Raw genomic sequence first — 26315 nt, 5'->3', positions numbered from 1 at the left:
CCCCGCCCCGCTCTGACCCGGCCTCCCCCCGTGCCCGGCTCCCCCGGTTCTCAGCCCTGTCCCCGCCCCAACCCCGCCCGGTTCTGACCCGAGTCCTGTCCCCGCCCCCGCCCGGCTCTGACCCGGCCTCCCCCCGTGCCCGGCTCCCCCGGTTCTGACCCGAGTCCTGTCCCCGCCTCCGACAGGTTCTGACCCAGCCTCCCCTGTGCCCAGCTCACCCGGTTCTGACCCGAGTCCTGGCCCCGCCTCCGACAGGTTCTGACCCGAGTCCTGTCCCCATCCCCGACAGGTTCTGACCCAGCCTCCCCCGTGCCCAGCTCACCCGGTTCTCACCCCTAGTTCCTCCCTGCCTTGGGGATTGTTCTGAAACTTGCACCATCTGGGTCGAACCTGGTTCTGATCCGATAACACTGACACCCCCCTCCCCCTTCTACCGCAAATGGCCTGTTTCAGACCTCCTTCCAGTTGAAATTAACACATTGAACTTCTCTGCAGAAAGCATCCACAAACTGAAGGAGAAAGCAAAGAAGAGGAAAGGCCGAGGGTTTGGTTCAGGTGAAGATCTTGTTATGAACAATTGAGTTACTGTGTGAATCCGGAGGAGCCTCCTGCGTCATGTAGCTAACTGGAACGGTCTGGCTGCTTACTGGAGTCACCTGGCTGCTTCTAAACAGAAACTGCCCCATGGCTTAAGCCCCAGGAGTGTGTTTTAGGATGGGAATCAGGACTCCTGGGTTCCATCTGGGACTCGGTCACTGACTTGCTTTGTCCTTTGGCAAGTCACTTCAGTTCCCTTTGCCTCTGTTTCCCCCGTCTGTAAAATAGACCCCTCCAACTTGTATACCAGGGTAACACAACTTGGCCAAGGTCACCAGGAGTCTGATTCTTATCCCTGTTTTAACTACTGGGCTTGTGTCACTCGACAGGATTGTATGTGCTCTAAAGCGTAAATGCAGGGACATGCGTGTGTGCCTAGCAGTGCTTAGAACAGCTAGAATACATAGTTAAATGTATTTAGACTGTAAACCCTTCAGGGCAGGAATTGTCTGCCAGTGTGTGTGCAGTGCTTAGCACAATGGGGCTGTGTCCTTGGCTGGTCCCTAAGCACTAGCATAATAAATGTTTCTAGTCATCTAAAAAGATCTTTGTCTCCCCCCCATTGTGTGGCCAGAGGAAGGTTCGAGGGCCAGAGTACGTGAGGACTATGACAGCGTGGAACAAGATGGGGATGAACCTGGGCCTCAGAGATGTGAGTATCTGCTGGAGATGTTTGGTTTAGCATGTGTGGTCACCCAGCCTTGGCCGCGTGGGGTTGCTTGCACAGGACATCATGCTGTGGGGTTGCTTTAAAGATGGGGAGAAACCAGTTCTATTCCGAGAGACAGTGGGGTGTAGTGGATAGAGCACTGGACTGGGATTCAGGAGACCTAGGTTCTATTTCCTAGCTCTGCCACTGGTCTGTGGGATGACCTTTGGCAAGTCACTTCAACTCTTTGCACTTTGGTTTCCTCATCTGTAAAAAAATTTTTGCGATTGACTGATGAAAAGCACCATATACGAGCTAAGGATTATCGTTATAATGACATGTACATTGTGCCCAGACCATCCGCACTGTGTGGATAAATAGAGTGATTGTCTCCAGGGCTGTCAAGCTGCCTTTTTCCCAGGGCTAGATTCAGTCCTCCATCCGTTCTGCACCTGTTTTCACTTAACTCCTTGCTGCCAATGGGTTCCAAGCTAAGCCAGGGGTCTGGCCAAGGTGTTGGGAGGATCCCTTTCCATCCTGCTTGGGTAGACGCAGGCATTGTGTGCGCGCAGTGGGGTTTGCGTACCAAGCTGAGGAGCGCCCCCTGCCTTCTGTGTAACGAGCGTTGCTTTTCCCTGCATGCCGTGGCTACAGCGGTGGAGGGCTGGATTCTCTTTGTCACCGGCGTTCACGAGGAGGCCACTGAAGAGGATATTCACGACAAGTTTGCAGAGTATGGCGAGATAAAGAACATCCATTTGAATCTAGACAGACGAACGGGCTACCTGAAGGTAGGATTTGGTGGATGGTCCAGTGGTTAGGGCGTTCCCCTTTGGCTCAATTCCTTGCTCTGCCACAGACTTGGTGTGTGACCTCGGGCAGGTCACTTAGGCCTAGATCCACAAAGGTATGTAGGCTCCTAACTCCCATTGGTTTCAATAGGCGCAAGGCACCTGAACACCTTTGAGGACGTGAGCCTTAGGCCTGGTCTACACTAACCCCCCAGTTCGAACTAAGGTACGCAACTTCAGCTATGTGAATAACATAGCTGAAGTTGACGTACCTTAGTTCGAACTTACCGCGGTCCAGACGCGGCAGGCAGGCTCCCCCGTCGACTCCGCGTACTCCTCACGCCAAGCAGGATTACCAGAGTCGACGGGGAGCACTTCTGGGTTCAATTTATCGCGTCCAGAAAAGATGCAATAAATCGAACCCAGAAGTTCGATTGACTGCTGCCGAACCAGCGCGTAAGTATAGACAAGCCCTTAGTGTTTTTGTGCTTCATCTGCATAATGGGGATAGCAACGCTGCCCTACCTCATGCGGGGGGGGACTGTGAGGATAAATACCTAACAGATTGCATGGGGCTTGGATACTGTGGTAATGGGGACCAGGTAAGCTAGGCAGCCATACAGATGAAATTGCCCCCATGCAATTGGGAGAGGAAAAGAAACAGCACAGGGCTAGGAGCCAGGAGCTCTGGGGTTGTGTTCGCAGCTTTGATGGTGGCAGGGTAATCTATTGGTTAGAGCAGGAGGGGGCTGCTTGGACTCTGAATTGCCGTGTGACCTGGGGTAGGTCACTTCAGCTCTCTGGGTCTCTGTCTCTAAATTAAGGAGAATACCGCAAACAAAGGCCTGTGAGGCTTTAATTAATCTGCTTTGTCTTAACTAATGTGCTTTGAGCTCACCAGGGAAGCCCTACTGAAGGGGGAGGGGACATATCACTGTAATAGTTAATGCCCCCTTCTCTATTAAATCCCTTTCTGGTTAAAACTAACAGTTCAAGGCACTAGTTTGGGGAAGCTTGTGTGTGTGTTTAATTGAACATCTCTATTTATGGTAGGGCCCACTCTATTTACTCCACTTACTGCCAAGTCGGTATTTCTCCTGCCACTGTTGACAGCGTTCCTGATGCCAACAGTGGAGCCGAGTGTACTGGAGGCTATCGATGGGTTTCTGTGATCTGCTCTCAAGGCTGGCCCAGCCTCTGGCGTGTTCGCTAAGCCCCCCACTGGGCCACTCGCTGACTGAGGCTTGTCTCCTTGCACCCCACAGGGATACACTCTAGTAGAATACGAAACGTACAAAGAAGCCCAGGCAGCGATGGAAGGTCTTAACGGACAGGACCTGATGGGGCAGCCAATCAGCGTGGACTGGTGCTTTGTCAGGGGGCCTCCGAAAGGAAAGAGAAGGTAAGATACAGCCAAGGTTGAGGGCTGCATCCCAGCTGACACCGGCTTGGTCCTCCGCTTGGCAGTCTCATCAGAGATACCGAGGATTGAGTGAGTCATGGAGTCTGAGCTAGCCTCAGGCTCCCTCACAAAGGGAGACCCTCCATGGCAGTGTGGAGAACACTTGCCTAGGGCTTTCTAGTGCTGGTGGAACGTGATGGATTGAGAGCCCTGAAGCCACTAAATAACAAACAGGATTTTAAGTTAGACCAACTGGAAATTCTTTCCCACGGAGTGATTCTCTCCCTCTTTTACCTGGAGCTGCTGCGTGAAGTTCCTGCATTCAGTCCATGTGCATGCTCTAGGGGCTTTCACCTTAGCCTGCATGCTTTTCATCCGGAGATGTTGGGAACTCGGTTTTGAAATTCCTGGGAACAGATTTTCCCAGAGGAAAATGGTCTTTGTGCTACAGACAAAGGAACTGCCTGAAGCAGAGCAGGAAATGTCAGAGTCTGTGCCGCCTGCTTCCAGGAACAGCACTCTGGGAAACGCCCTGTAGTAAAACGATGCTTTAGAGCCCTTCCGTGGTTTAGGATTCTGACGTTTCTGCTGAGGGGTGAAATTGAAGGCCTGACCGCTTGAGATCATGAAAAATTCAAGAACAGGAATGTTAACCCTGGGCTAAATGTCCAGTGGATCATGAATAATTCTCGCCAATCGGGAATTCTGTTGGATTGTGTTCTTCAGTTCTTTAATGGTCTGAGCAGGAGGTTGGCTGTAGAGAGATCTTACTGGTCTGGACCCAGCCATTGACGCATGTGACTTTGGGCAAGTCATTTAAGGGCTCTGTGCCTCAGTTTCTGTAAAACGAGAACTCGACTTACCTACCTTCAGTGAAGCGCACTGAGATCAGTGCATGAGCTTTCAGAGAATATTTTCCTGTTGCTCTGCATTATTAAACACCTGCCAGCTTCCACTCCAGAGCTGGCTGCATGTCTTTGGCAAGGAACATGGGCCTTGTGCATAGAAGTCGTCGATAGCTTTCAAATCTTTCGAGATGTTAGCTCAGGGTAGCATATATCTAACTCTGTCCCTGTCTGTCTGTCTGTCTTCCAGGGGCGGACGTAGGCGGAGCAGGAGTCCAGACAGGAGACGACGCTGATCTCACATTTCTCCATTTCCTTTTGATGGTTCCTAGGTGTAAATTCTCCCTGCATAGCTCTAGAAGCAGAAGGTCTCTCGTAAGCTGGCTGTGCAGATTCCTGCATCGATCTTTTTCTGGGTTTTTAATTGTGCTGCATTTTTACCTATAAGTTCTTGGTCATATTTTTGACAGCATCTGTAAAGTTCTTGATTTGTGTTAAGACGCTTGATCTCCTTTTGACCTCAGACACCTCAAATGAGAGAACTCATCCAGTGATGCTGAAGGGGGCTCTCATATTGAAGGAGAAATGTTACCCATAAATACTGAATAAAAGTCTGCTTTTTTTTAAAAAAAAAAGCCCTCTTCTGTTGACATCTGCCTGTATCTGTAAGGGAGGCTGTGTGTTTCAGTTGATGGGACATCAGATGCATGGGTTTCATTCTCAAGCAGAGGTTAGTCTTTGTCCAGCCTATGGGTAGAGCGTATGGTTTTAGATTTTAACGGATAAGCACCCCCAATACAATCAGAATTGGTGTTTATATGGTAAGCACTGGAAATGGTTTTCAGTATTGTCTGCACCCCTTGTCCAGTGCAGTTTGTACAGGTAACGTCCCTGCTCCCTGGCTTGCATCAAGGGCTTGTCTAATGGAGCAGTAGTGTGGACTACAGTGAGTGTGATTTCTAAGGCCCAGTAACGTGTTACGAATTAACTGGGGTAGACCCTGCTGGGTTGCACTAAAGGTTCCCTGGTTTGCTTTAATTTAGTGCTCTTTGAAACAGTACTTTGTGTACCTACAGAAAGAGAACCCTGAAAAACCTACGTAGAGCTCAAAAATTCCTAAAAATAACCCTCCAAAAATGAAATTAATAAACCCCAAAAAAGAAAAGCCCAACCTCTAGGGCATGGAGATTTATAGGTTCTATCTAAGGTCCTTATCTGACTTCTATCACTATAATATCGAAAAACCTTCAGTGTATCTCTTTGCACAACCCTCCTGGGAGACAGGCTAGGACTATTAGTTGCTGTGTACAGAAGGGCTAAGTGAACTGCTCAAGCACACACAGGAAGTCTGTGGCAGAACAGGGATATGAGCCCATGTGTCTTGGATCCTAGATTAGTGCCTTAACCACTAGACTATCCTGCCTGTCAGTTGCTGGGTTGCTCTGCTTGGGGCCAACAGTTTCTTTTCGACCACGAGAGCCCATCAGTTTCTTGCTGCATTAGACTTAAGGATGGGAAAAGGCTGAGACTGCACCACCAGGGTACGTCTACGCTACGGTGAAAGATGCATGCCACAGCCACAGCTTGTGCGGGTCAGCTGACGTGGGTTCGCGGGGCTATAAAATTGCAGTGTTGACGTCCATCTCTGTCACTGAGGGTGTCTAGAACCCAGGAGTCCTGTCATCCTCCTCTGACCACTAGTTGACACACTGACTGACGGGAGTTATTGGGTAGGGGGAACCCCTTGGAAATGTACCAGGTCCCGCCCCCCCCCCCCTTCCCTGTTTCTGTTGGGGGAGCAGAGGCTTTCTGCACTCAGGAACCGACTGGTGTATTCGGTGGGGGACGGTATCATGGAAGTGCAAACTTGGGGATCCCCTCTCGAGAGCAGGAGCCCAGGTTCCTTCGTGTGTGTTTGAGTGGGGAGGTGGATCTGGAAAATAACAATACTCCCTAGCTCTTGTCTTCAGTAGATTTCAAAGCACTTTCCAAAGGAGGTCAGGAGCCTTCTCCCCATTTCACAGATGGAGAAACTGAGGCACAGAGAGGGCAAAGTGACTTACTTAAGGTCACCCAGCAGCGGAGCTGGGAATAAACCCTGGGTCTCCTGAGTCAGGGATGTGTCCACTACGCCACCCTGCTAGCAGACTTTTAGTGGCGACTTTTCCAAGGAGCAGAAGCCCACGGTAGTCCACTCTCTGTGTCCACCTCCACCCAGGCCAGCTGGGGAGTGTGCAGCCTGGCGCACCTCTGGGTAGCGAGAGACTGATGGGCACAAAGGGAGGGGATCAAGGAGAGGCCACCGGCTGAGAAAATAATCTAGATTTATTGGTGAATGCTTGAGTGAAGGAACAATTGCCCAGTAGACCCCACTAGGCACGTTATGGGGGTCCCACTGGGCTCTCCCCCTTGCTGGGAAGCCAGGTGTGGCAAAGGTCCACTCATATGAAACTCTCCACTATCTTCTTCCTGCACAGTTCACACCTCCCAGCAGGCAGGGCCACATTAGCCGTCACCTCCAGTTCGTACTTGCCCGAGCCCCCCTGGTCCTCTCCGGCACTCCTGATGGGCGCAGCTGTGGTGGAGGCCCGGAAGGAGCCAATCGGCGTGGAGGCCTGCTCCTTCCTGCGGTGGGTGCAGCGGCAGACGAGCCGGATCTCCCTGCGGAAGTGCATGGTGAAGAGGCCGTAGATGAGGGGGTCCAGGCAGGCGTTGAAGAGGCCAAAGAGGAAGAGGATGTGGCTGAGGGATGGAGGCACCTTCTTCCGGCTCAGCATCTCTGGGGAGAACCAGTACCAGAGGCCCAGGAGGTAGTAGGGAGTCCAGCACAGGACGAAGGTCAGCACGATGACAATGGACATCTTCAGGGTGCGCATCCTGGCCCGGGGGATGTTGTTGTAGGAGCGGCGGAGGTGGACCTCCTTGGAGGAGACTGCAGGGCAGAGGGAGGAGAGAGAATAAGAGGGGAGACATGGAGGGAAATTCTGCGGGGTGAAGCAGAGCGCTTGGAAGAGAACGAGGAAAGGAGAGCAGGAGAATGAGAACAAGAAAGAAACTGAGCAGAGGGAGGAGGGGAAATCCAATGAAAAGAGCAGAATGGGAAAGACAGGAGAAAAAGAGTGAGGGTCCCCATGTTCCAAGCCTGTGTGCATGAGTGCTGGCACAGGTCCCTGCAGCCTCCTAGAGCTGGAGAAATGCCCAGGGTGGAGGGCAGCTGGGGACTGGTTCCTGGCTGCCTGGCTTAATGGGCCGTGGCAGGCCACCCATGGCAGCGGGTGGCGCCCGGGGGAGGCGGGGTGTTCTGCACGGGGCACCGAGCCAGGGCCTGCCACAGCCGGAGTGCGGGGGGACATGAAGGGGACGGTTCTCTGCAGCTAAGTGCTGGGGGGCTGGGATTGATTTTCCCTTGGAGAGAGGCAGAGGAGGAAGACGGATGGAAAGATGTGTGGGGATGGATGGATAGGGAGAGGTGCACTTACTGGTGTACATGGCTCCCACATACACGTGCTCACACACACACACCGGTCCCCCCATGCAGACCCCCTGCTGCAGTGAACAGAGGGGGTCCATGCATGCTGGGAGCCCGCGGGCGAGGGCTGGGGGACACGAGAGGCAGGCCGGGCTCACCGCAAGCTCTCTTCATCTTGCCGGAGATCTCGATGAGGATGCGGGAGTAGCACAGCACCATGATGAGCAGCGGCAGCAGAAAGAGGCAGGAGAAGGTGAACATGTTGTAGAGGGTCTCCTGCCAGTGGGCTTGGAAGCTGCCCACTGTGGCGCACTGGATGAAGTAGATGGGCTGAGAGCGGCTCACTGCGTGGAAGACAAACATCTGGAAGAGACGCCCCCGCCCGGCCCGGAGAAACAGTTAGATCTCGGCACCCCCACAGGAGCTACACCCTGGACACAGCAGTGGCCATCCAGCCTCGTATTCCTGCCCATTGAACCAGTGTTCCAGCATCCCTGCCTCTGGCCCATACCGGATCCATCTATCTAGGCCACCTCCAGTCCATACTGTCCATCTCACTCATCCTCTGCCCATCCCAGATCCATTGCCTGCAGGCTGGTGTCCTGGCTGTACATCATCAAACCATTGGCCTGTTTCGTCTTATATCCCTATAGCTCAGGGGTTCTTAAACTGGGGGTCAGGACCCCACAAGGGGTCACGAGGTTATTATATGGGGGGGGGGTCGTGAGCTGTCAACCTCCATCCCAAACCTGCTTTGCCTCCAGCATTTATAATGGTGTTAAATATATCAAAAAGTGTTCATTTACAAGGGGGGTCGCACTGCGAGGCTTGCTATGTGAAAGGGGTCACCAGTACAAAAAAGTTTGAGAGCCATTGCTATAGCTGATCCATCTAGTTTGGTATTCCTGTATCCTGCCCATGCTACATCAGGTCATTGGCCCATCCAATCTATTCCCCCCACACCACAGTGCATCAGAGGCCTTTCTACCTAAACCAGACCCTGACAGTACCACAAAAGCCATGGCAAAAGGAGGCTGCGCCATGGGAAGCTTGTCCCGGGGTCCATTCCACGGTCCTTCCCTACCTGCACCGTTGCCATGGCGACCTACCTGAGGTAGTGCCAGCAGCACGCTCAGGGCCCAGGCCACGCACAGCATGGTCTTGTTCTTCTTCTTGGCATCGCCCATGCTCAGTGGGTGCAAGATGGCCGCCTGGCGGTCCAGGCTGATCACCACGGTGATGAAGGCTGAGGCATACATGGCCACCAGCTTGAGGAACATGAGGGCCCGGCAGGCCAGGTCGCCCGCATACCACTGCACCGTGATGTTCCAGGCTGCATCCAAGGGCATCACCACAAAGGTCACCAGCAGGTCGGCCGCGGCCAGGTTGACAATGAGGATGCGGATGTGCGGCCTCTTGCGGTACTTCTGGGTGACGGTCCACAGCATGGCGATGTTGAAACAGGCCGAGGAGAGGAAGAGGATGAAAGTGATGCCTACCCGGACCTTGGCAGCAGTGGAGAACGTGGGCAGCAGGAAGACCTCCTCGCCAGGCAGGCTGGTGTTGGCTCCACCACCAGGTGAGACCTCCACCTCCTCCCAAGGCTGCCCACGGCTCTGGTTGCCCACGGCGGGCGACCCCGGCTCGAGCAGCTCACTGACCTTCATGCGGAAAGTGGCGTTCATATCAGAGGCTTGGGCATTCCCACCCAGAATCTGCACAGCAGCCTTACTGAGACGTGAGCAGCTGGGACCCAGGGGGCCGAATCCGGCTCGTCCCCGGGAAGCCAAGCTCCTCCTAGACTGTGGCAGGGCTCGGAGACCCTGAGCATGTTTTGCTGCTTGGATGGAGATGCCGCTAAACTGGAGCTGCCCGGCTTCTGCTCTGGATTTAACAAGAACCACCTTCTTCTGGCTCAGGGAACTTTATTCCTTCTTCATGGAGCGGCAGTTAACTCCTTCGTGGCTTGTGCTGGTGAGACTCAATAGGGACGGCTCCTCTGGCGACAAATGTCCCACAGTTACAGAAAGAGTTCGGGTCGACTCTCGCTTCCGAATCTCCACTGGGAGGAGCCGGCAGGAAATGTAGCTCCCCTCTGCTTTCCCAGTGGTTCCACTAGCCCTAGAGGTGGGCCAGATTCACAGGAGTGAACAGGCACCTGTGCATCTCTGATCAGCCAATCAGGACTGGGTCTGAGGAGGTAACGATTCTAGCTTGCATCTCATTGGCTGGCTCAATTTGGTGGCTGTCACCTCCCCAGCTGGGAGAAGTGCTCCTGTTGTTGAATTCAGCTCTTAAAGACAATCCGTGGCTGGTGTGGGTGGAAGTTTAATACGGAGCCTCCAAGCTCTTCCGTGCCGTGACTCCAAACACAGGTGCTCTCCTTCTGGGGTGCAAATTCGGCCTTAGCCCTGGCTGTTACAGGGTAAGATCCCCCCCGAGGGCTTTTCATTCCCTGACAGCCAGCAGCATCTAAGGATACGACCTCTCTTGCAAGGTATTGGTGTCATCCCGGGTGGATGCACGTGGGCGAATTCCTGCCCACCCTGGCGCTCGCAGAGCAATGCGGAGACACATCTGTACGGGGCGAGCTGTGCTTTACAGGGTGTGCGTCAATCTCTCACTCCCACCTCTGGGATGCGACAGAGCAGCCGGCGGCCTGAAGATCTGGCCTCTGTTTCCAGGAATCTGCGAATGGACCAAAAGAGACGTGTGTGTTAGCTGCTATTTTTCTACCTGCCACAAAGGGGCAAAAGGCAGGTCTAGTCTCCAAAGCCCATTCGATTGGGCCCTCTGCAGAGGGTGCCAGTTTCTGACTCAGCAGAGTCAACGCTCCCATTGGCTGACGGTCAGAGCATGAACGCCCCGGGGCAGAGCTCTGTGCACGGGACCAGCCCTCTGGGACTGACGGTAGCAGGGGCCAGTGGTGGTTTTGGTGAGGTGGGATCAGCATCCCCAGGGCTGAGCAGTCCTGGGCCAGGAACTGGAGTGCCAGAGAGAACCGCCGGGCCGAGGCCAGATCCTGCTCCGGTTTGTGTCCATCACAGCCCCCGCTTGTCTCTTCCTTACCCTGAGGGATACTTTGGGCACAGGTCTGAGACCCACCAAACTCTCACTCGGGCGGCCAGATGGGGTCATCCTCCAGCCACTGCTAACCTGGATGGGAACGGGTGCTCTGAGGACAAAAGGCTCCAGATCCTAAAGTGGTTTTCAGAGCATGGGTCTGTGTGGGGGAGGAATAGCTCAGTGGGTTGAGCATTGGCCTGCTAAATCCAGGGTTGTGAGTTCAATCCTTGAGGGGGCCATTTAGGGAACTGGGGTAAAAATCTGTCTGGGGATTGGCCCTGCTTTGAGCAGGGGGTTGGACTAGATCCCTCCTGAGGTACCTTCCAACACTGATATTCTATGGTTCCCTGAGGACTGCTCTTCCAATGGTGAGAAGTCACTGACCACCCTTGCCACGTCCAGATCCCGGCGATCTATAGGTGAAATCAACCCAGCGTCCATCAGAGCCGAGGGACTGGCTGAGAGTGACAAAAGAGGCTGACAGCAGCTGGCTGGCATCGATTCCTGTTATGCCCTGGTAGTTGCTGGCTCATTAATCAATTATTGCCCCAGGCTGGGGATCTTTTGTGGCTCTCAGGAGACACGGCTCCTCCGATTCTTGCTCTGTCTCCATCCACAGCTCCCCATGCCTGCCAGCAGCACCTCACTATCTTGCGCCCCATCCACTGTTCCCCGGCTGCTAGAAGCTCCCCATCTTTCATGCCCTAGCATTCTCCCGTGGGTGCAGCTCCTCCGAGATTGCCAAACAGATGGCCCTGCTCAGTGTTGGCAGGAGGTGCCAGCCTGAGCCTCGGAGACCGCAGGTCAGCCCGGGCAACAGCAGGGCAAGACCTATCGCATGGGAACGGTGCCCACACGGACTGAGAATCGGAGAAACCCTGGGCTACGCTAGCCATGGAAGCATCAGTGTCGGGCCCGGCTGGTTCATGGGACTTTCAGCCTGCCTCCCCCAGAGCTGGGGGAGCAGCAGCTGGGTCGATCCGAGCCCAAAGGGGCTGCCTGTCTCCTGGCAGGTTCCAAGCCGGACCCCGGTGCAGGCTCTGTGCATGCCAGCCTGCTTCCGCGCACATCCCCATACGCCAATCTCAGCCACCTCACCCTGACCCGTCCCAGCCGCTTTATTTTTAGCTCAACTGCTTGGAGGATTTGCCGGCGGCTGATTTATTAGTTGCTGGCAGGGAGGAATAGAGGAGCCAGTGATAAGAGGCAGAGGGCTGGAGCTATTTCCAGCAGCCCAGGGAATGTAGCTGCCTACCAGGGGCCTGGCACAGAGGCCTGTCCCACATTCTCATGGCTGAGCTGTCGCTGGGGGTTTCCCCAGTGGAATCCCCTGGGATTTCCCTTGGCGTTAGAGCCACTAACTGGGGCATGTGTTGGGATGGGGGAGGGAGGCTGATTCTCAGTTACTCGGCCCCTCTGGATGATGCTGGAGTAGAGATGGGGAGTGATATTTCTGATGCCAGGATGCCCCCCCCACCCTCCAACATTTAGCTGGGCAGCTCCGTCCTCTCAGGGAGCTATTTGATCACCAAACCCCGGCCCGCGGTGGGGATCCAGGCTACGTTTCATCCGTAGATCTCAAAGCGCTTGACAAAGGAGGTCAAGATTATTATCCCCATTTCACACGTGGGGAAACTGAGGCACGGGAAGGGGAAAATGACTTGCTCACGGTCATCCAGCCGGCCAGTGGCAGGGCTGGGAATGAAACCGGGTCTCTTGAGTCTGTCTGGTGCCCTATCCGCTAGGTTACACTGCCCCGCAGAGTGAGGGTGTAAACCCCAACCACCCCCTCAGCTTGTAACTTGCGTTCACACTGACTTGGTGACATGCATCTTAGACCTGGTCTGCCTGAGGCAACTGTGCCGGTTTAACTACAATAGTTCCTTAAACCTGAGTCAAACCAGCGCAGGGCTCGGTCTGCATGCTCTTATTTCAAGTTAACAGTCGCTCACTTCAGTTTAGCTTCAACCTGTTCCACCGTCGAGTTCAGCTAACCTGAGACCATCCTGCGCTGGGACCTGGGTGAACCCCAGCCGGCTCTGCTATTGTCCCCACACTGCGGGCAGACGCCAGTGCACCGAGGACACCTGTCGTGGTAGCTCCGCCCACCTAGGTCCCGCCTCCCCTTTGTCTCCCTCTAGTGTTTAGAAGTAGGAATTGACATGGACTCATCGCTGCTCTGGTCAGCAGGCATCCGGCTCCAGCACTTTCCCTTCCCAGGGATGTCCTCGTCCGGGTTTTCTCAGGATCATCCCTTGTTTCAGGTAGCTGTCCCAGGACATCTGGAAGAGGACCTAGGCCATTGCCAGCTGGCCAGTTTTATGGGCTCAGGGTCACCCCAGGTGTCATGGGTTTTTTTGTACCTGGTGGGGGGGGGCAGCTCCCAAGCCTTCTGACTGGGATTCGGTTCTCCTGGGAGCCCTCCACCTCCCCTGATGGGCGTGCAGCCGAGACACAGGAAAGCAGGGTGAGCATTCGGCTCCATCCGCCCAGCAGTTATACAGCTAACACCGAGCGCCTCCCTCATACCTCGCTGTAGCCATTGAATAAGGCTGGGATTGGGGGAAACAGCTGCAATCTTGGAGGGAAGGCAGTGTTGCCGAGGGGATAGCGCAGTGGACTGAATCTTGGAAGACCTGGGTTCTAGTCCTGACTTCGCTAGGGACCTTGGGTAAGTCATGTCCCCGCTCAGTTTCCCTTGTGTAGATAGACGGTCAGCTCTTTGGGGCAGGGGCTGCCTCCCGCTATGTGTACGTACAGCACCTAGCACCATGGGGCCCTGAGCTTGGTCTGAGGCCTCTAGGTGCCACTCCAATATAAATAATAGCAATTTGGGAGGCTAATACTTTAAGCCACTAACCAGTCGCAAAATTGCCTGTAGTTTCGCTTTGGCTGTTGGTGTTGGCTCGAGGGGCAGAGCCCGGCAGGACTGCTGAATATTTCGGCTCCTAAGGATGTTTGGGGCTGGTTTTATTTTTCCTAGTACGTGGTGCATTTTTTGTCTCATCCGGTCTGGGAGGAGGAGAACACGACAGCTGGCAAGCTGGGCTTTCTCAGCGCTGGAGAAGCTTTCCCTCCAGCCCCTGTCCTGCTCTGAACCTCCCGATGCCTTACAGAGCAGGGGGGCCTGGCAGTCGGGGCTCTTGGAGCTTCTAGTCCAAGCTCTAGGCGAGGGGAGTGGGATCTAGAACAAGGGGGACTGGGGCATCAGGACTCCAGGGTTCTGTGCCCAGCCCTGGGAGAGGAGTGGGATGGACCACACTGACTCCCCTCCTCAGCTCCCCCCACCCACTCCTGCCCTGAGCTACAGCCCCTCCAGTCTGCTTAATGGGCCGTTGTGCCCTGCCGCTCTTCAGGAAGGGAGCCCACTTCCTTGATTCCTGTGGGGGGAATGCCACTGAGAATAAGGGAAGCTGGCAGCTGGGGTCGGGGATCTGCCCTGGGTCCCCCTCTCTGCTCAGGGAGCAAGGTGCCAGCTGCAAAGGAAGGAAGTCATTAAACAGCAAGGGCGCCCAGCGGGCAGCCGAGGGAGATTCACCTTTTAACCCCTTCCCCTCCGGCAGCATCGCTGCACCCCTTTGCCTGCCCCGCCCCTCCAGGCCCAGATCTAGCCCTGTGAGTCACACCTGCCGGAGAACCTAGCCCAGATGTGGCAAGGCTAACAGACACTCGGCCACGGTCCCCCATCGTAGCCTGGCCCCCGATTGCAGCCCTGCCCCCTCCATCCTGCTGCCGTCCACTATGTTATACAGGGAAGGGGTCAGACTAGGTGATCCCCATATGCCCGTCTGGCATTGGAATCAATAGCCCTATGAATCCATTATCCCTGTCCCGTCTCCTGCCCTCCCCGGGGATGACGGGTTCGGTCCATCACAGATAGAACGACGGGGTCTTTGCCGGAAAGGTCTTTGCACCCACCTCCTTGCTGTCTTTCGCTGCCACAAACTAACCCACAGCGAGCAGGGTCGGCTGGTCCAAGGAGCTAGTCTGGGCCTCCCTTTAGCTGGCTCTCAGAAGCCCTAAGGGCCATTTCCCAGGGGCCGAATCTCTGCCACCTGGCACCTGACGCAGCGGGGGGAAGTTGGTCCCGTGCTGGCCTGGCCTGGTGGCGGTTCACCCCCCCTTGCTGTGGTGATGTAGATGAAGGCACAGGGCGAGCCAGAGGGGATCAGTCCCCAAGGGCTTGTCCTGGTGTAATTTGAAAAGTCCCACCAGGCGATGGGGGCTCCGACGGGGAGACAAGGCCGCAGCCTAGGAGATCTCACTCTGAGGGGTGATCTGATCCTATATTTCACCCCAATATTCCCCATTATCCCCCCCAATATGTAACACCCCTGCCCCATCCCTGTTTACACGCTCCAGATACCTAGACCCTCACGCTCTCTCTTCAGCTCTTTGAATCACCCCTTAGAAATAGATCTCGCCAATCAAATTTGCAGCTTGCCTCTAAACCACCCCGCCCCCAACACCTGCTCCCGCTTCCCCCGGCTCGGAGCACAGCACGATCCGTTTGCCTCGCGGTGCCTCCTTCGTTTGCCTGCTCCCTCTGCCCTGTCTCAGGGCCGCCCTGCACAGCCCGCGCGGGTGGAACTTCCCTTACCATCCCTGTGCCTTTGCCGCCTCTGCAACCCTGCACAGCAGCGCGACTGCTGCAGCAAGATCCTTCCAGCACGGGAGAGGAAGAGCGTTCCCCGAGCTCCTTGGCTTCTTCCCAGCGCTGCACCCCGGCTCCTTGACAAAGCCCTCCGCTGCGAGGCTGGATCTCCCGTCTCCTGGTCCCGCGACACCCCGCCGGTTAATTACCCAGCGCTCCGGACCTGCTCCTCACGCTCCTGGAGGTCACTGCAGTGCCTGGTTGCCTTCCGCTGCCTTCTGTCGCTGCCTTACCCCACCCCTCCTCCACCTTCACCTCTCCCGGCTATTTAAAGGTGCACCGCTCCCCGGCCGGCTCCGCGTCAGGCCCCCGGCTTCGCGGGGCAGGAGGCTGTTATCCCCGAGAGATGCCAGCTGAGCCGCAGGGGCTGGCTCTTGTGAGGCAGCGCTAGATGGATGGAAATGTAGAGGCTGCGCTGGAAAGTGGCGCTCGGGACATTATTTATTGATGGGCTGGCAGGGCCCCGTGCAATGAGGACATGCTTCTTGGCTCAAGGAGTTTGGAGCTAAGGGAGACATCCAAGAACCCTAGGAATTCCCAGACTGGACCAGCATCACCCACTGCTTCAGAGGCAGGTGCAAGAAATGCCCCCAGTGGATAGTTACGGGGCAACAGCCCCACAGTGAGTGAGTTATAAATGAGAAGGAGTTTAACAGGACTCTAAATCCATCTACTCCAGGGTATAAACTAACCTCTAGTATAAAGCACACTGGCTTATGATTCAAGAGAGATGAGTTCTATTCCTGGCTCTGCTGCTGGGGTAAGTCACTTCCCTGTTCTGTGCCTCAGTTTCCCCATCTATAAAGCGGAGATAAGAATACTGTCCTCCTTTGTAAAGTGCTTTGACAAATGCTAGATAAGGGCTCTTCACTTCCCCCCCCCCACACACAGAGATTTTTCTGCAGCAGCTACATTGTTGTGCAGGATCGTTGTTAACATTTGGTCTTTTCCTTACATCCCCAGCTCCCGGAGTCATGTGATGATGTGAGACTAATGTGACGTGCAACATGAGCTTTTGTTAAAACATAAACGTTTCTAGCCGTGAGAGTTGCAGAGTAAAGCTTGCAAACCTGACCCCTAAATGCTCCAAATCCGGAAGTTGAATTAAAAAGAAGGCTAGTGATGATGATGACTGACGATGATTTTTTTTAGGGGTCCTGAATCATGACGTTGGAATGTCTGAAGCTGGTGATGCGACTGCAGCATTCTCTTCACCTGTCTCTGCTGGTCGAAAAATAGGTAATGCATTTTGGGGGGAAAGGTTCTGAAAATTTCAAAATCTGCCTGTTTTTTAAAAAAAGAAACTGTTGTTCATTTGGTGGAAATCTGGCACAAAAACTTCCGTTGCCGTTTCAGGCATACCTTTTCCTAGGATATTTTCAGTTTCAAAAAGGGGCGAGGATGTTAGATTTTATTCTTTCCTGTCTCTCCGCCCCCCCCCCCTCCCCCCCCCTTCATTTTGGCGCTCATAAATGAAAATGAGAAAAGGAAAAACTGCATTTTTTTTTGTTGTTCTGGGGATTTTTCCAAAAAAAAATTTAGAGAAGTAAAAAAAAAAGAAAAAAATTACAAACTGTTTCACTTGTGTAAAAAGGCCATTTTTAAAAAATGAAAATTTGGTTTTGTTTGTAAAATTGCAACCAGCTGTCCTCGGTAGCAGCTGTCCCCAGGCACCGGGTATTGGGCCAGATGCACCATTCATCTGACAGCTTCTCTCTTCTTAGCATTTCTGTCTTATTTTCCATTGGCTTTTTACAAAGTGTTTTTATTATTAATAGTGCAGGTGGGCGCTGCACAGCCACATAGGCGGGCTATTTTATTATTTGTGTGACCATAGCACCTAGCAGTCATGGGCCGGGCCCCTTTACGCTAGGCGCTGTACAATCACGGCAGAAAAAGATGGCCCCTGCCAATTCTTGCACGGTGCTAGCCTGAGGCCAGGCGACAGAGGGGTCATGTTAGTGGCTGACGCAGCAAGATCGCTCCCCGTAGGCCCGATGCTGCCAGTCGTGCCGGCTAATTCGTCGGCTGAGCACCACCACAGCCCAGGGAGGGGTTTGCAGAAAAATTCAAGCTCAAAGAAGCTGCGTATTTGTCAGAGGGAGGGTAACTTGCGGTTGGATTCCCAAAGGACAGGGTGGATTGGCCGGCACTTGGAAGCTTTAACTCAGGACCAGGTGACTGCCTATAAGAAATCCGTGAGCCGTGAAGCTTGACGGAGGAATCGCTGGGAGAGGTTCTCAGGCAGCAGGTCAGACTGGGTGATCTGCCGAGCCCTGCTGGCCTTAAAGCCAGAACGTTTCAAAGGGGACGCTGTGGACACAGCCGGCAGCAGCCTCAGAGCCCCGCTTGACAGACTGGGGCTCCTGCTAAAAACAGCGGCCTAGCCAGTGCTTGGAAGGTACAACCTATGCTCCTAAGCGGGAACTGACCTGCAGCATCTGCCCAGCACGGGAACCTGTCAGCCTGGAGGCTGCACCCTTAGATCACTTAGTCTGATCTGCATAGCACAGGCGTTGAACTGCACCCACTTACCCCTCTGGGGAGCCCATCGGGAGGGTTAGACTGAAGCATTTCGGTCCTTGGGAGGCCAACCAGTCACAGACCCACATTCGAACCAGCAACCTACAGCCCAAAGGATCCCGATCCCCTGAGCTACCTAGCAAAGCTCGCCATAGCCTGCTGCTCACCCCGGGTTCTCCCTGTTGGCGCTCAGTGCTGTCTTAATTAGCAGGATTGACCTTTTTCAGCTCGGCCCTTTGGCCCCTGTTCCCGGCAGATTGAACCTCCCGTGTTAGCATCTGCAGCCAATCTCTCTGTCCGCAAGCATTGTGGGATGCGGGACTCTCTCCGATCAGCTGTCGGGATGAGGCCAGAGAACCTCAAAGTGCTTTACAAACACTGCCTCAGGCTCTTAGCATCATCCCCAGTTCTTCAATCTGGGGAAACTGAGGCACAGAGAGGCGGCGTCCCATTCACATAGCAGATCTGAGACCAGAACTCAAGATTCCTAGGCTCCTGCTCTAAGCAGCTGATCATATGCTCTTCCAGAACTTGTGGTAAAAGTCAGGACTCCTGACTCCCAATCCAGCCTTTTTGCCTCTTTCTTAGAACCTGACCTTGGAGCATCAAAGCACTTAACAAAATGTTTAAGTAATCGGGACTCTCATCTCAGCCACCTGGTGAGGTGTGTAAGGGACAGCTTCACCCACCACTGAAATGCAGCCACCTCTGGGGTGGGGTGTGGCAGCTATTTAATGTCACCCAGCAACACTACACAATCATTTAGGACCGAAAGGAAGACGAAGGCTGCGTCCAGTTGAAAGGTGAATGGCACCTGGCCAGGATAATGGGGATTAACGCCCCTTATTATGGGATGAGCTGTGGGAGTTTGAATAAGCAAGAACTTGGTGCACTGAAATGGACATCTCTTCCTCAGCTCCTCTCTGAAAGGATCTATAGACGGGGCAAAGTCTTTGTATTAGTTTGCATTGATTTGAAAGCCGGTGGCGTGACTGGCACAAACCCTGCAGCCTTAATAAAATGAATTGGCTATTGATAGCCTGTAAAACACTGCCAATCAGTTCTAACTTGGCACTGAACAATGCATTCAGAGCCAGGGGGAAGGGAGATCGTATGGGTGGGCGTGTTGGGTCATGCTTTCTGAGCGTACTATTCCTAACTCTGGGGCAAGTTCCTTTTTGTTTCCCGGGTCTGTCTTCTGTGTTTCGATTGTAGGTGCTTTGCGGCAGGGACTGTCTCTCGCCAGGTGGCTGTACAGGGCCTGGATGTCGTTTGAGGCAGGGTTGTAATAATGTCTGTCGTGTGCCCCCTGCTACCGCACGCCGCTTGTTCAGAACGTCTAGGGCCAGACGGGACCCTCCTGATCATCACGTCTGACCTGCTTAACCCAGGCCAGAGAACCTCCCCTGTTGATTCCCGCACCAAGCCCATGGCGTCGGCTTGAGCCAGAGCATCTCTTTGAATGAGACGCCCAGTCATGATTTAAAGACGTGCCATGACGGGGAATCCACCACTTCCCTTGCCGAGTCGTCCGATGGTTAAATGTTAAACATTTGTAGGTGCTGCTATTAAATCAGCCCGTGATCTCATAGCACTTTACAAAGCTGGCTGAATAGCATTACCCCCCTTGTCCAGATGGGGAAACTGAGGCATAGAACCCTGCCTGTGTGGTTATATGGCAGAGCTCCCCACCATAGTAAACTGTCTCCATCGTCTCCCCTCGAGTCAGGCGACTTCCTGCTGAGATCTCTGTCCCCTTCCCTGCAATACAGCTGCTTAGAGGCTGGGTTATAGGGTCATGTTCTGGCCCATTGTCAGGCACTCAGTTTTCCTGACAGACTCCATTTCCAGTGCCCACGGTGTCACATCGGCCGCTGCCTGGGCCGCTGGACACAGTCGGGCGCAGCTCACCAGTGATGTGAGTTTGGTGGGTCTCTCTCGCCCAGTCCCACTTCTGCACATGCCCCAAACTGCTGCGCCTTTAGCTCCCGCTGTCCAATCGCTCCTCAGAGGGCCCAGGAGCGAAGGGGGCTGCAGGCTGGGAATGAGGTTGCATCAGTGCAGCGAGGGGGTCGGGGAGGAAATCCCAGGACTGGATTAAGAGGGAGACAGCAGGTTAGGGGAGCCTAGGAGTGAAAGGGTGGGGGCTGTGAGTCAGGACTGAGGGGCATCAGCAGAGCTGTGTATGGGGGGGATCCCAGGGCTGGGCAAGCAGAGTGTGTGTGGAGTCTCTAGGTCAGGATTGAGGGGCATTGGAAGAGCTGTGGGGGGGCGGGGCGGATCTTAGGACTGGAACAGCAGAGTGTGTGGGGGGGGTTCTGGGCCAGACTGAGGGGCATCGGCAGAGCTGTGTATGGGGGGATCCCAGGGCTGGAATAGCAGAAGGAGTGGCAGGTTGGGGGGGTTCTCCTCCCTGCCCCTGCCTCAGGGACCCCGAGCCACCTGGATCTGCAGCCAGGTGGGCCAGGCTCCATCAAGGCACAACAAGAGCATGGGCCCAGGGACTGGAGTTAGCGTCTGTGCCTGGACTGAGTGACCCGCCCTGGAGCCCCCTGCCCAGCCATTAGTGGGCCTTGTATAAAGCCGGGGTTGTGCTCTCCAGGGCCTGGCCTTCCTGTTGGATTAAAGTATGAAGGAAGCAACTTGCCCATGCTCACCTGACGAACCAGCATCAGAACTGGGAATAGGACCCAGGAGGCCTGACTCCTGGTTGTTTGCAGCCAGTGCTAGACCATGCTTCTTCCTAGAGGTGCACGTAGACGCCCCAAAGTCCTGGCTCCCAGTCTTCTTGCTCTAGATAATGTTCCTTTCCAGAGCTGGGCATAGAACCCAGGAGTCCTGGCTCCCAGTCCCCCCTCACTCTAACCATTAGACAACTCTGCCTCTTTTGCAGCACACCCCTCAGAGGAGGTGCAGTGACGGGGGGTTGCAGATGGGCGGCACTGGACCGTAAGCGCTGGAGTCTGGATTCAGCCGTGATGGTAGCCAAGGGGCCGTCTGATCAGCAAGCCAGCGGAGGGTGTTTTAGCTGCAAAGAGCGAAGCTGAATGCAGGTTCAGCAGGGCAAGTGAAACTTCATTAAACCCCGTGTGCTGCTCTGTTCATTGGGGTGAGCTGCTCCCAGCCTAACCCCCTGTTTTCTTGATGGGCCAACAACAACTGTCCCCTGAGTCCATGCCCACTGATCGGGGCATCATGCGCCCTGTCCCCATCTCACCCTACGCTCTCCCAGCTCGGGGGACCAGATGTCCCGATTTTATAGGGACAGTCCCAATATTTGGGGCTTTTTCTTATATAGGCACCAATTACCCCCCACCTCCTGTCCTGATTTTTCCCACTTGCTGTCTGGTCACCCTACTCCCAGCCAGGTTCGAGGCAGCATTCTGCCCAATCCTAGGGCGGTATGGCCGCTTTTTTTTTGTTCCGCTCCGGCCGCCCTGTACGGGGTGGCGGCGCGGAGAATCAGAGCACCCTGCAGGGCAGTCCTCTTCCTTCCCTCCCCGCCGACTGGAGCGGAGCCCTCGCAGCAGGAGGCGGCGCAGTGGGAGGGGCCGCGTGGCAGCGCCCCTGCTGTAGCCCTGGACGCCCCCTTCTCTCTCTCTCTCCCATCCACTCCCTCCCCCCCACAGCCGGTCCCCCTGCACCCGTGCTCCAGCCGTGCCGCAGGGTTGGGTTTTTTTTTTTTTTTTTGCTTTGCCGTTCTGGCCGCCCCGTTTTTTTTTTTTTTTCCTTGGGGCGGCCAAAAAGCCAGAGCCGGCCCTGCTCCCAGCCCGAACACCAGCATGGCTACAGAATAACACATCCCTGTAAGATCCAAGTTACCGTGCTCTGCAGCCACTGGGCAGAGACGCTGCGAGGAGAGATTCCCGTTCACTTCTCTGTCGCTTCTGGTTCGGGCTCGTCACAGGCCCATTGGGCTCAGCATTGCACTGGGCGGCTAGTTGGATCAGCAGGTTGGGCTGCCGCTCGCGTGTTCTGTATCCAGTTTGTGGAGGGGTTACAGGGGCAGAGGAGAGCAGACACCCGCTGCGTCTTTGACCCATGCTGCCATTTATCTCCTGTGTGGATGCTCATCAGGCCTCCTGAGCAGAGGTCACACACGGCCCAGCGTATTCAGTTGTTTCCCTGCCCACAGCCACTTTTGGCTTCAAGTGACTTTTAGTCTAAATTAGAGGAGAGAATGCAAATAGAATCATAGCAATGTCTGGCAGGAAGGGACCCCGAGAGATCACTTAGTCCAGCCCCCTGCATTGAGACAGGGCCAAGTTAACCTAGACCATCCCTGACAGGTGTTTGTCCAACCTGTTCTTAAAAACCTCCAATGACGGGGATTCCACAACCTCCCTGCGACGTCCGTTCCAGAGCCTAGCCCCCGCTTAGGCCTGGCCTACGCTAGAAAATTAGGTCATCATAACGTCACCCAGAGGTGTGAAAAATCCACACCTGGAGCGCAGGACTGGAATTATGGGGTAGCAAACAGGGCAATTGCCTGGAGCCCCAAGCCAGCCCCGCATGGCGGGGTGGGGCCCACTCCTTAGTTTCTGCCTTGAGCCCCAGTGAGCTAAGCTGCCCTAAATTCCCGTGTAGACAGTTACCACCTCTCGGGGAGGTGGCTTACCTACACCGACGGTAACAGCTGCGCCGCTGAGGCATTTTAAGTGCCCACAAGCCCTTAGAGTTAGCAAGTTTGTCCTAATCTCTAACCTAAATCGCCTTTGCTGACGATTTAGCCCATTATTTCTTGTCCTAACTTCAGTGGACATGGAGAACAGTTGGTCCCTCTTCATAACAACCGTAACCGTATTTGATAACAGTTATCTGGTCCCGCCTCAGTCTTCTTTTCTCAGGACTAAACATGCCCTGTTTTTGTAACCTTTCCTCCTAGGTCAGTATCAGTTTTGTTGCTCTGCTTTGAACTCTCTCCAATTTGTCCGCATCTTTCCTAAAATGTGGTGCCCACAGCTGGATGCAGGACGTCAGTTGACACCTTGCTAGTGCCAAGCAGAGTGGCAAAATTCCTGCCTATGTCTTACCCACGACACTCCTGTTCATAGAGTGAGAGCCCAGCGTGTCTCTCTCACCTGTACTCAGCACCATCTGCACTGAACTCAGCACCGCATGGCTTCTTAAAGGCACCCAGACCCCGGGAGAGAGCCCCAATGGTGAGCTAAAGACACAACTGTATTAGGGCCGGTGGAAATGTCTCCATCAAACCTCGCGGGCCCCTTGACCGGCTTGTGTGGGGTGAGGACCTATGGGAGCAGGTGCCGAGTCAGCGTCAGGAGTTTTTGCCTGGATGATTCGATCAGCAGGACGGTAAATAATTCATTGGCATTTTGCAGCCACCCAGTGTGTCAGTTTCAGCCTGCACCCGATCCCCAGGTGGGGGAAGCAGATGGGATGTTTTTCAAGACTGGTTGTTTTTCCTAAAAGATCTCTTCCCCCCCAAGAGTGATTTCAGGGCGTGTCTCTGGCGTGTGTTATCTAAGAGGTCAGACTAGATGACAGTGATCCCTCCCGGCCTGGGCATCTACAACTCCACAATGCCAGGGGTGAGCCGAATCAGGCCCCGGTGCAGTGAGAGAGAAAACTGGATTTCTCCCCCTCACCCCAGCAGCGAGAGGTGCCGGAGCTCCACCTGCTCTGCCGTGCGGCTCTGAAAAGAGAGAGCTGGGCCGGCGCCAAGGGAATTGCAGCTGTGTTTCCCAAACCAGTGAGGCGCTTTGGATGATACAAGGTCTCGTGCAGTGAACACAGGAGCGCTGCCAGCTTTTCTGCCGCCCTAGGCGGCGGAAGATCCCGCCCTGAAATGCCGCCCCCCACAGAGGCAGCTGAAGGTCTCGCTGCCGAAATACCGCCACAGTCGCTGCCCCCAAAATTGTAGTGCCCTAGGCGATCGCCTAGGTTGCCTAATGGGTTGCGCCGGCCCTGAGTGAACATGGGACCATTGGAGCTGGAAGGGAGTGTGATCACTAGCCGTAGCGCCGAGCCCAGTCACGGACCAAGACCCGACAGTGCTAGGTGCTGTATAGACTGAACAAAAAGCCAGTCCCTGCCCACCACAGAGCTTATAATTTAGGGTCAGAGCAGAGGACTGGGGTCCAGGTTCTATTCCCTGATCGGGCAGGGAACGGAGCGGTGAGATAGCTGAGCGAAGGGTTCACGTCTCTGTCCCAGCAGCTGGTTGGTCTGGTTCCTGGGCGGGTTCCAGAACAGAACAGCTCAGGAAAAATGGCTGACGCGCGTGGAACAGAAAGGAGGCCGGGAGTGCAGAGGTGAGACCCCCGACCCCCCCCCGCTGGCTCTGGGTTTTCCCCTTAGCTCTGCACTGGCACCTACCCTGTTAGCAATATCCGAAGCTTCACGGTGGTCAGGAACCTGGGCCCAGCGTATCTCAAAGAGCCTGAAATGCTGGGTGGGGCGCTGGGGCTGCCAGCTCTGCTCCGCAGGCCCCAGGGGCTGCTGGAACAATTTGTACAGTGGAGGTGCTGAGAGCCATTGAACCAAACTGGATATAATGGAAACCACTTCAAGTCAGGGGGTGCGGCAGCCCCCCTAGTTCCAGCACCTCTGGCAGGCCCAGTGGAACTTTCTACCAGCAGGGGAAATCTCGTGTGGAAGATGGAGCTTTCCCAGGGGCCGGTCCCAGACTGTGGGACAAACCCCTCCGGGGAAGAAAGATTGTCCCAAACCTCACCTCCCCCAACAGCCCCAGGGCGCTCCTCTAACCAGGTTTTGCTAATATAAACACAGAGCAGTGCATTGAAAACAAGAGAGACCCTACCAAAACCACTCCACTGCACGCATAATTCTTCCCCTGCCTCAATTTTCTCAGGGATAATTCTCCCCTCCCATCCTCTGTTTACACCAGACCATGGTCTGTTGGTCAGAGCAGGGGGGCTGGGAGCCAAGACCCATCCAGGTTTTTAATCTGGCTCTGTCACAACCTCACTGTGTGGCCCTGGGGAAGTCCCCTCATTACTCTGGGACCACAGAAGTGTTACCCCAGGGGTGGATTTAGCCTGAGAGGCCTCAGTTTCCCCATCTGCAAAATGGGGATGAAATTTACCCATCTTCCCACACTACAGCAAAGTGTTGACTTCCGTGTATCGACTTCCAGGCACTCACATATTCATTATGGAAACAGCCCCCCCAGATAAGCCAGGGCCAGCCTGGCGGCCAGTCCCCAATCTCCATAACAGGCAGAACTGAACCCCTGCATCCAAGCAGCCCCCAGATGTGGGGAAGCTCCTATCTCAGCCCTCTGAGTCAGTCTCTGTCCCTGAACCAATTAATTCTGTGTCGGGTCATTCGTATCGAGCAGCTTCCCCCGTGAGTCCCGTTCCCTGCTGGATCCCACATCGATATCTGTTCATACTGAGGGTTTAAATCCCCTTCCATCGACACCGGGTTCTTGGCAAGAGCTAACGTACCGAGTCGGGGGGAGGCGTTTGTGTGGCTGCTAAGCTGTATGGACGAGATGAAATTGCGGTGGATTTCAGTGTCATGTCAGCATACACATGAATGGATCCCTCCCTACGGACAACTTAGAGCAGGCCACAGCCAGCGTCCTAGATTCAGACATCATGACCTACGGGAAAGCTCCGATCCCCATCTAAGTCCCAAGAACTTGTGACACTCCTTAGCAATTGGCGTCCTTTCTGCCGCTGCTCAGCTGCTGTCTACGAGCCTCTCTTAATGGCCAGGGCTGGTGGAGTCCCCCCCCAAATGGGCCTGACTTCAACTGGGGGGTGGGGAGGGATCTGAGATGCAAACAATGGGGTTGCATTGAAACCATGAACGGTGTTTGCGATGTAGCAACCCCGGTTAGAGCCACCAGATGGTAGCATGACTCAAAGAGAGGAATGGTGTGTCTGATGCTGGAGGCAGTAGATAAGGGCTTTATTGGTCCTGGAAGGGACATGCAGTGATGGTGGGGAGGGGGTGGGCACGGATTTTAGTCATTATACGTGGGTGTGTTTGTCTCCCCGTTCCCACCGAGCCAGTCAGGGCTTGCTGTAGGAGCCGCAGATGGACAATACCAATCAATGCTGACATTCGTGCAGTACCGTCCATTCCAAAGGGCTTGGCAGCCACCGAAACACAGCCACCTCTGGGGTGGAACGGAGCAGCTCTTTAACAGCCTCCTAGCCCTGCGGCCCAGGGATCACTCACCCAGGGTTGAAATGCAGCCGCCTCTGGGGTGGAATGCGTCAGGTGCTTAGTCGCATTCACCAACAAGAGGATTTAGGGCAGAAAAGGAAAAAGAATCCTGCGTACAAATGAAACAGCAGGAGGGGGTTTTTGGAGGCCGAATGG

General features: G+C 54.7%; 2 protein-coding genes across 2 annotated transcripts in view; one reads left to right on the top strand and one right to left on the bottom strand.

The window, feature by feature from the left end:
• RBM8A (RNA binding motif protein 8A) overlaps positions 1–4919 on the top strand; it is a 5765-nt gene extending 846 nt beyond the window's left edge. The window contains exons 2-6 of the mRNA XM_034756808.1: positions 496–555; positions 1172–1249; positions 1901–2037; positions 3303–3439; positions 4535–4919. Coding sequence (XP_034612699.1) covers positions 496–555; positions 1172–1249; positions 1901–2037; positions 3303–3439; positions 4535–4580 — 458 coding nt within the window. The 3' untranslated portion in view covers positions 4581–4919. The remainder of the gene's footprint in view (positions 1–495; positions 556–1171; positions 1250–1900; positions 2038–3302; positions 3440–4534) is intronic.
• A 1750-nt stretch (positions 4920–6669) lies between these two features.
• On the bottom strand, positions 6670–9446 carry LOC117869737 (gonadotropin-releasing hormone II receptor-like). Its single transcript, XM_034756807.1, has 3 exons — positions 8863–9446; positions 7912–8116; positions 6670–7216 (listed from the first exon to the last, which is right to left on the bottom strand). The coding sequence occupies exons 1-3, from the start codon at positions 9436–9438 to the stop codon at positions 6726–6728; spliced, it is 1272 nt and encodes a 423-aa protein (XP_034612698.1). The 5' UTR covers positions 9439–9446; the 3' UTR covers positions 6670–6725.
• Positions 9447–26315: the final 16869 nt, after the last annotated feature.

The sequence above is a fragment of the Trachemys scripta genome, chromosome 24 (assembly GCF_013100865.1).
Source record: "Trachemys scripta elegans isolate TJP31775 chromosome 24, CAS_Tse_1.0, whole genome shotgun sequence".
Taxonomy (NCBI): domain Eukaryota; kingdom Metazoa; phylum Chordata; order Testudines; family Emydidae; genus Trachemys; species Trachemys scripta.
The sequence above is the reverse complement of the archived record's forward strand: the minus strand, read 5'-3'. Positions and strand labels throughout refer to the sequence as shown.

Excerpts from the sequence above, each read along its gene's own strand:
- LOC117869737 (XM_034756807.1), bottom strand. The coding sequence starts at position 9,438 with ATGAACGCCACTTTCCGCATGAAGGTCAGTGAGCTGCTCGAGCCGGGG. Across the intron at positions 8,117-8,862 it reads TGCTGCTGGCACTACCTCAG|ATGTTTGTCTTCCACGCAGT; the intron begins GTAGGTCGCCAT and ends CGTCTCTTCCAG. Across the intron at positions 7,217-7,911 it reads CAAGATGAAGAGAGCTTGCG|TCTCCTCCAAGGAGGTCCAC; the intron begins GTGAGCCCGGCC and ends TCTGCCCTGCAG.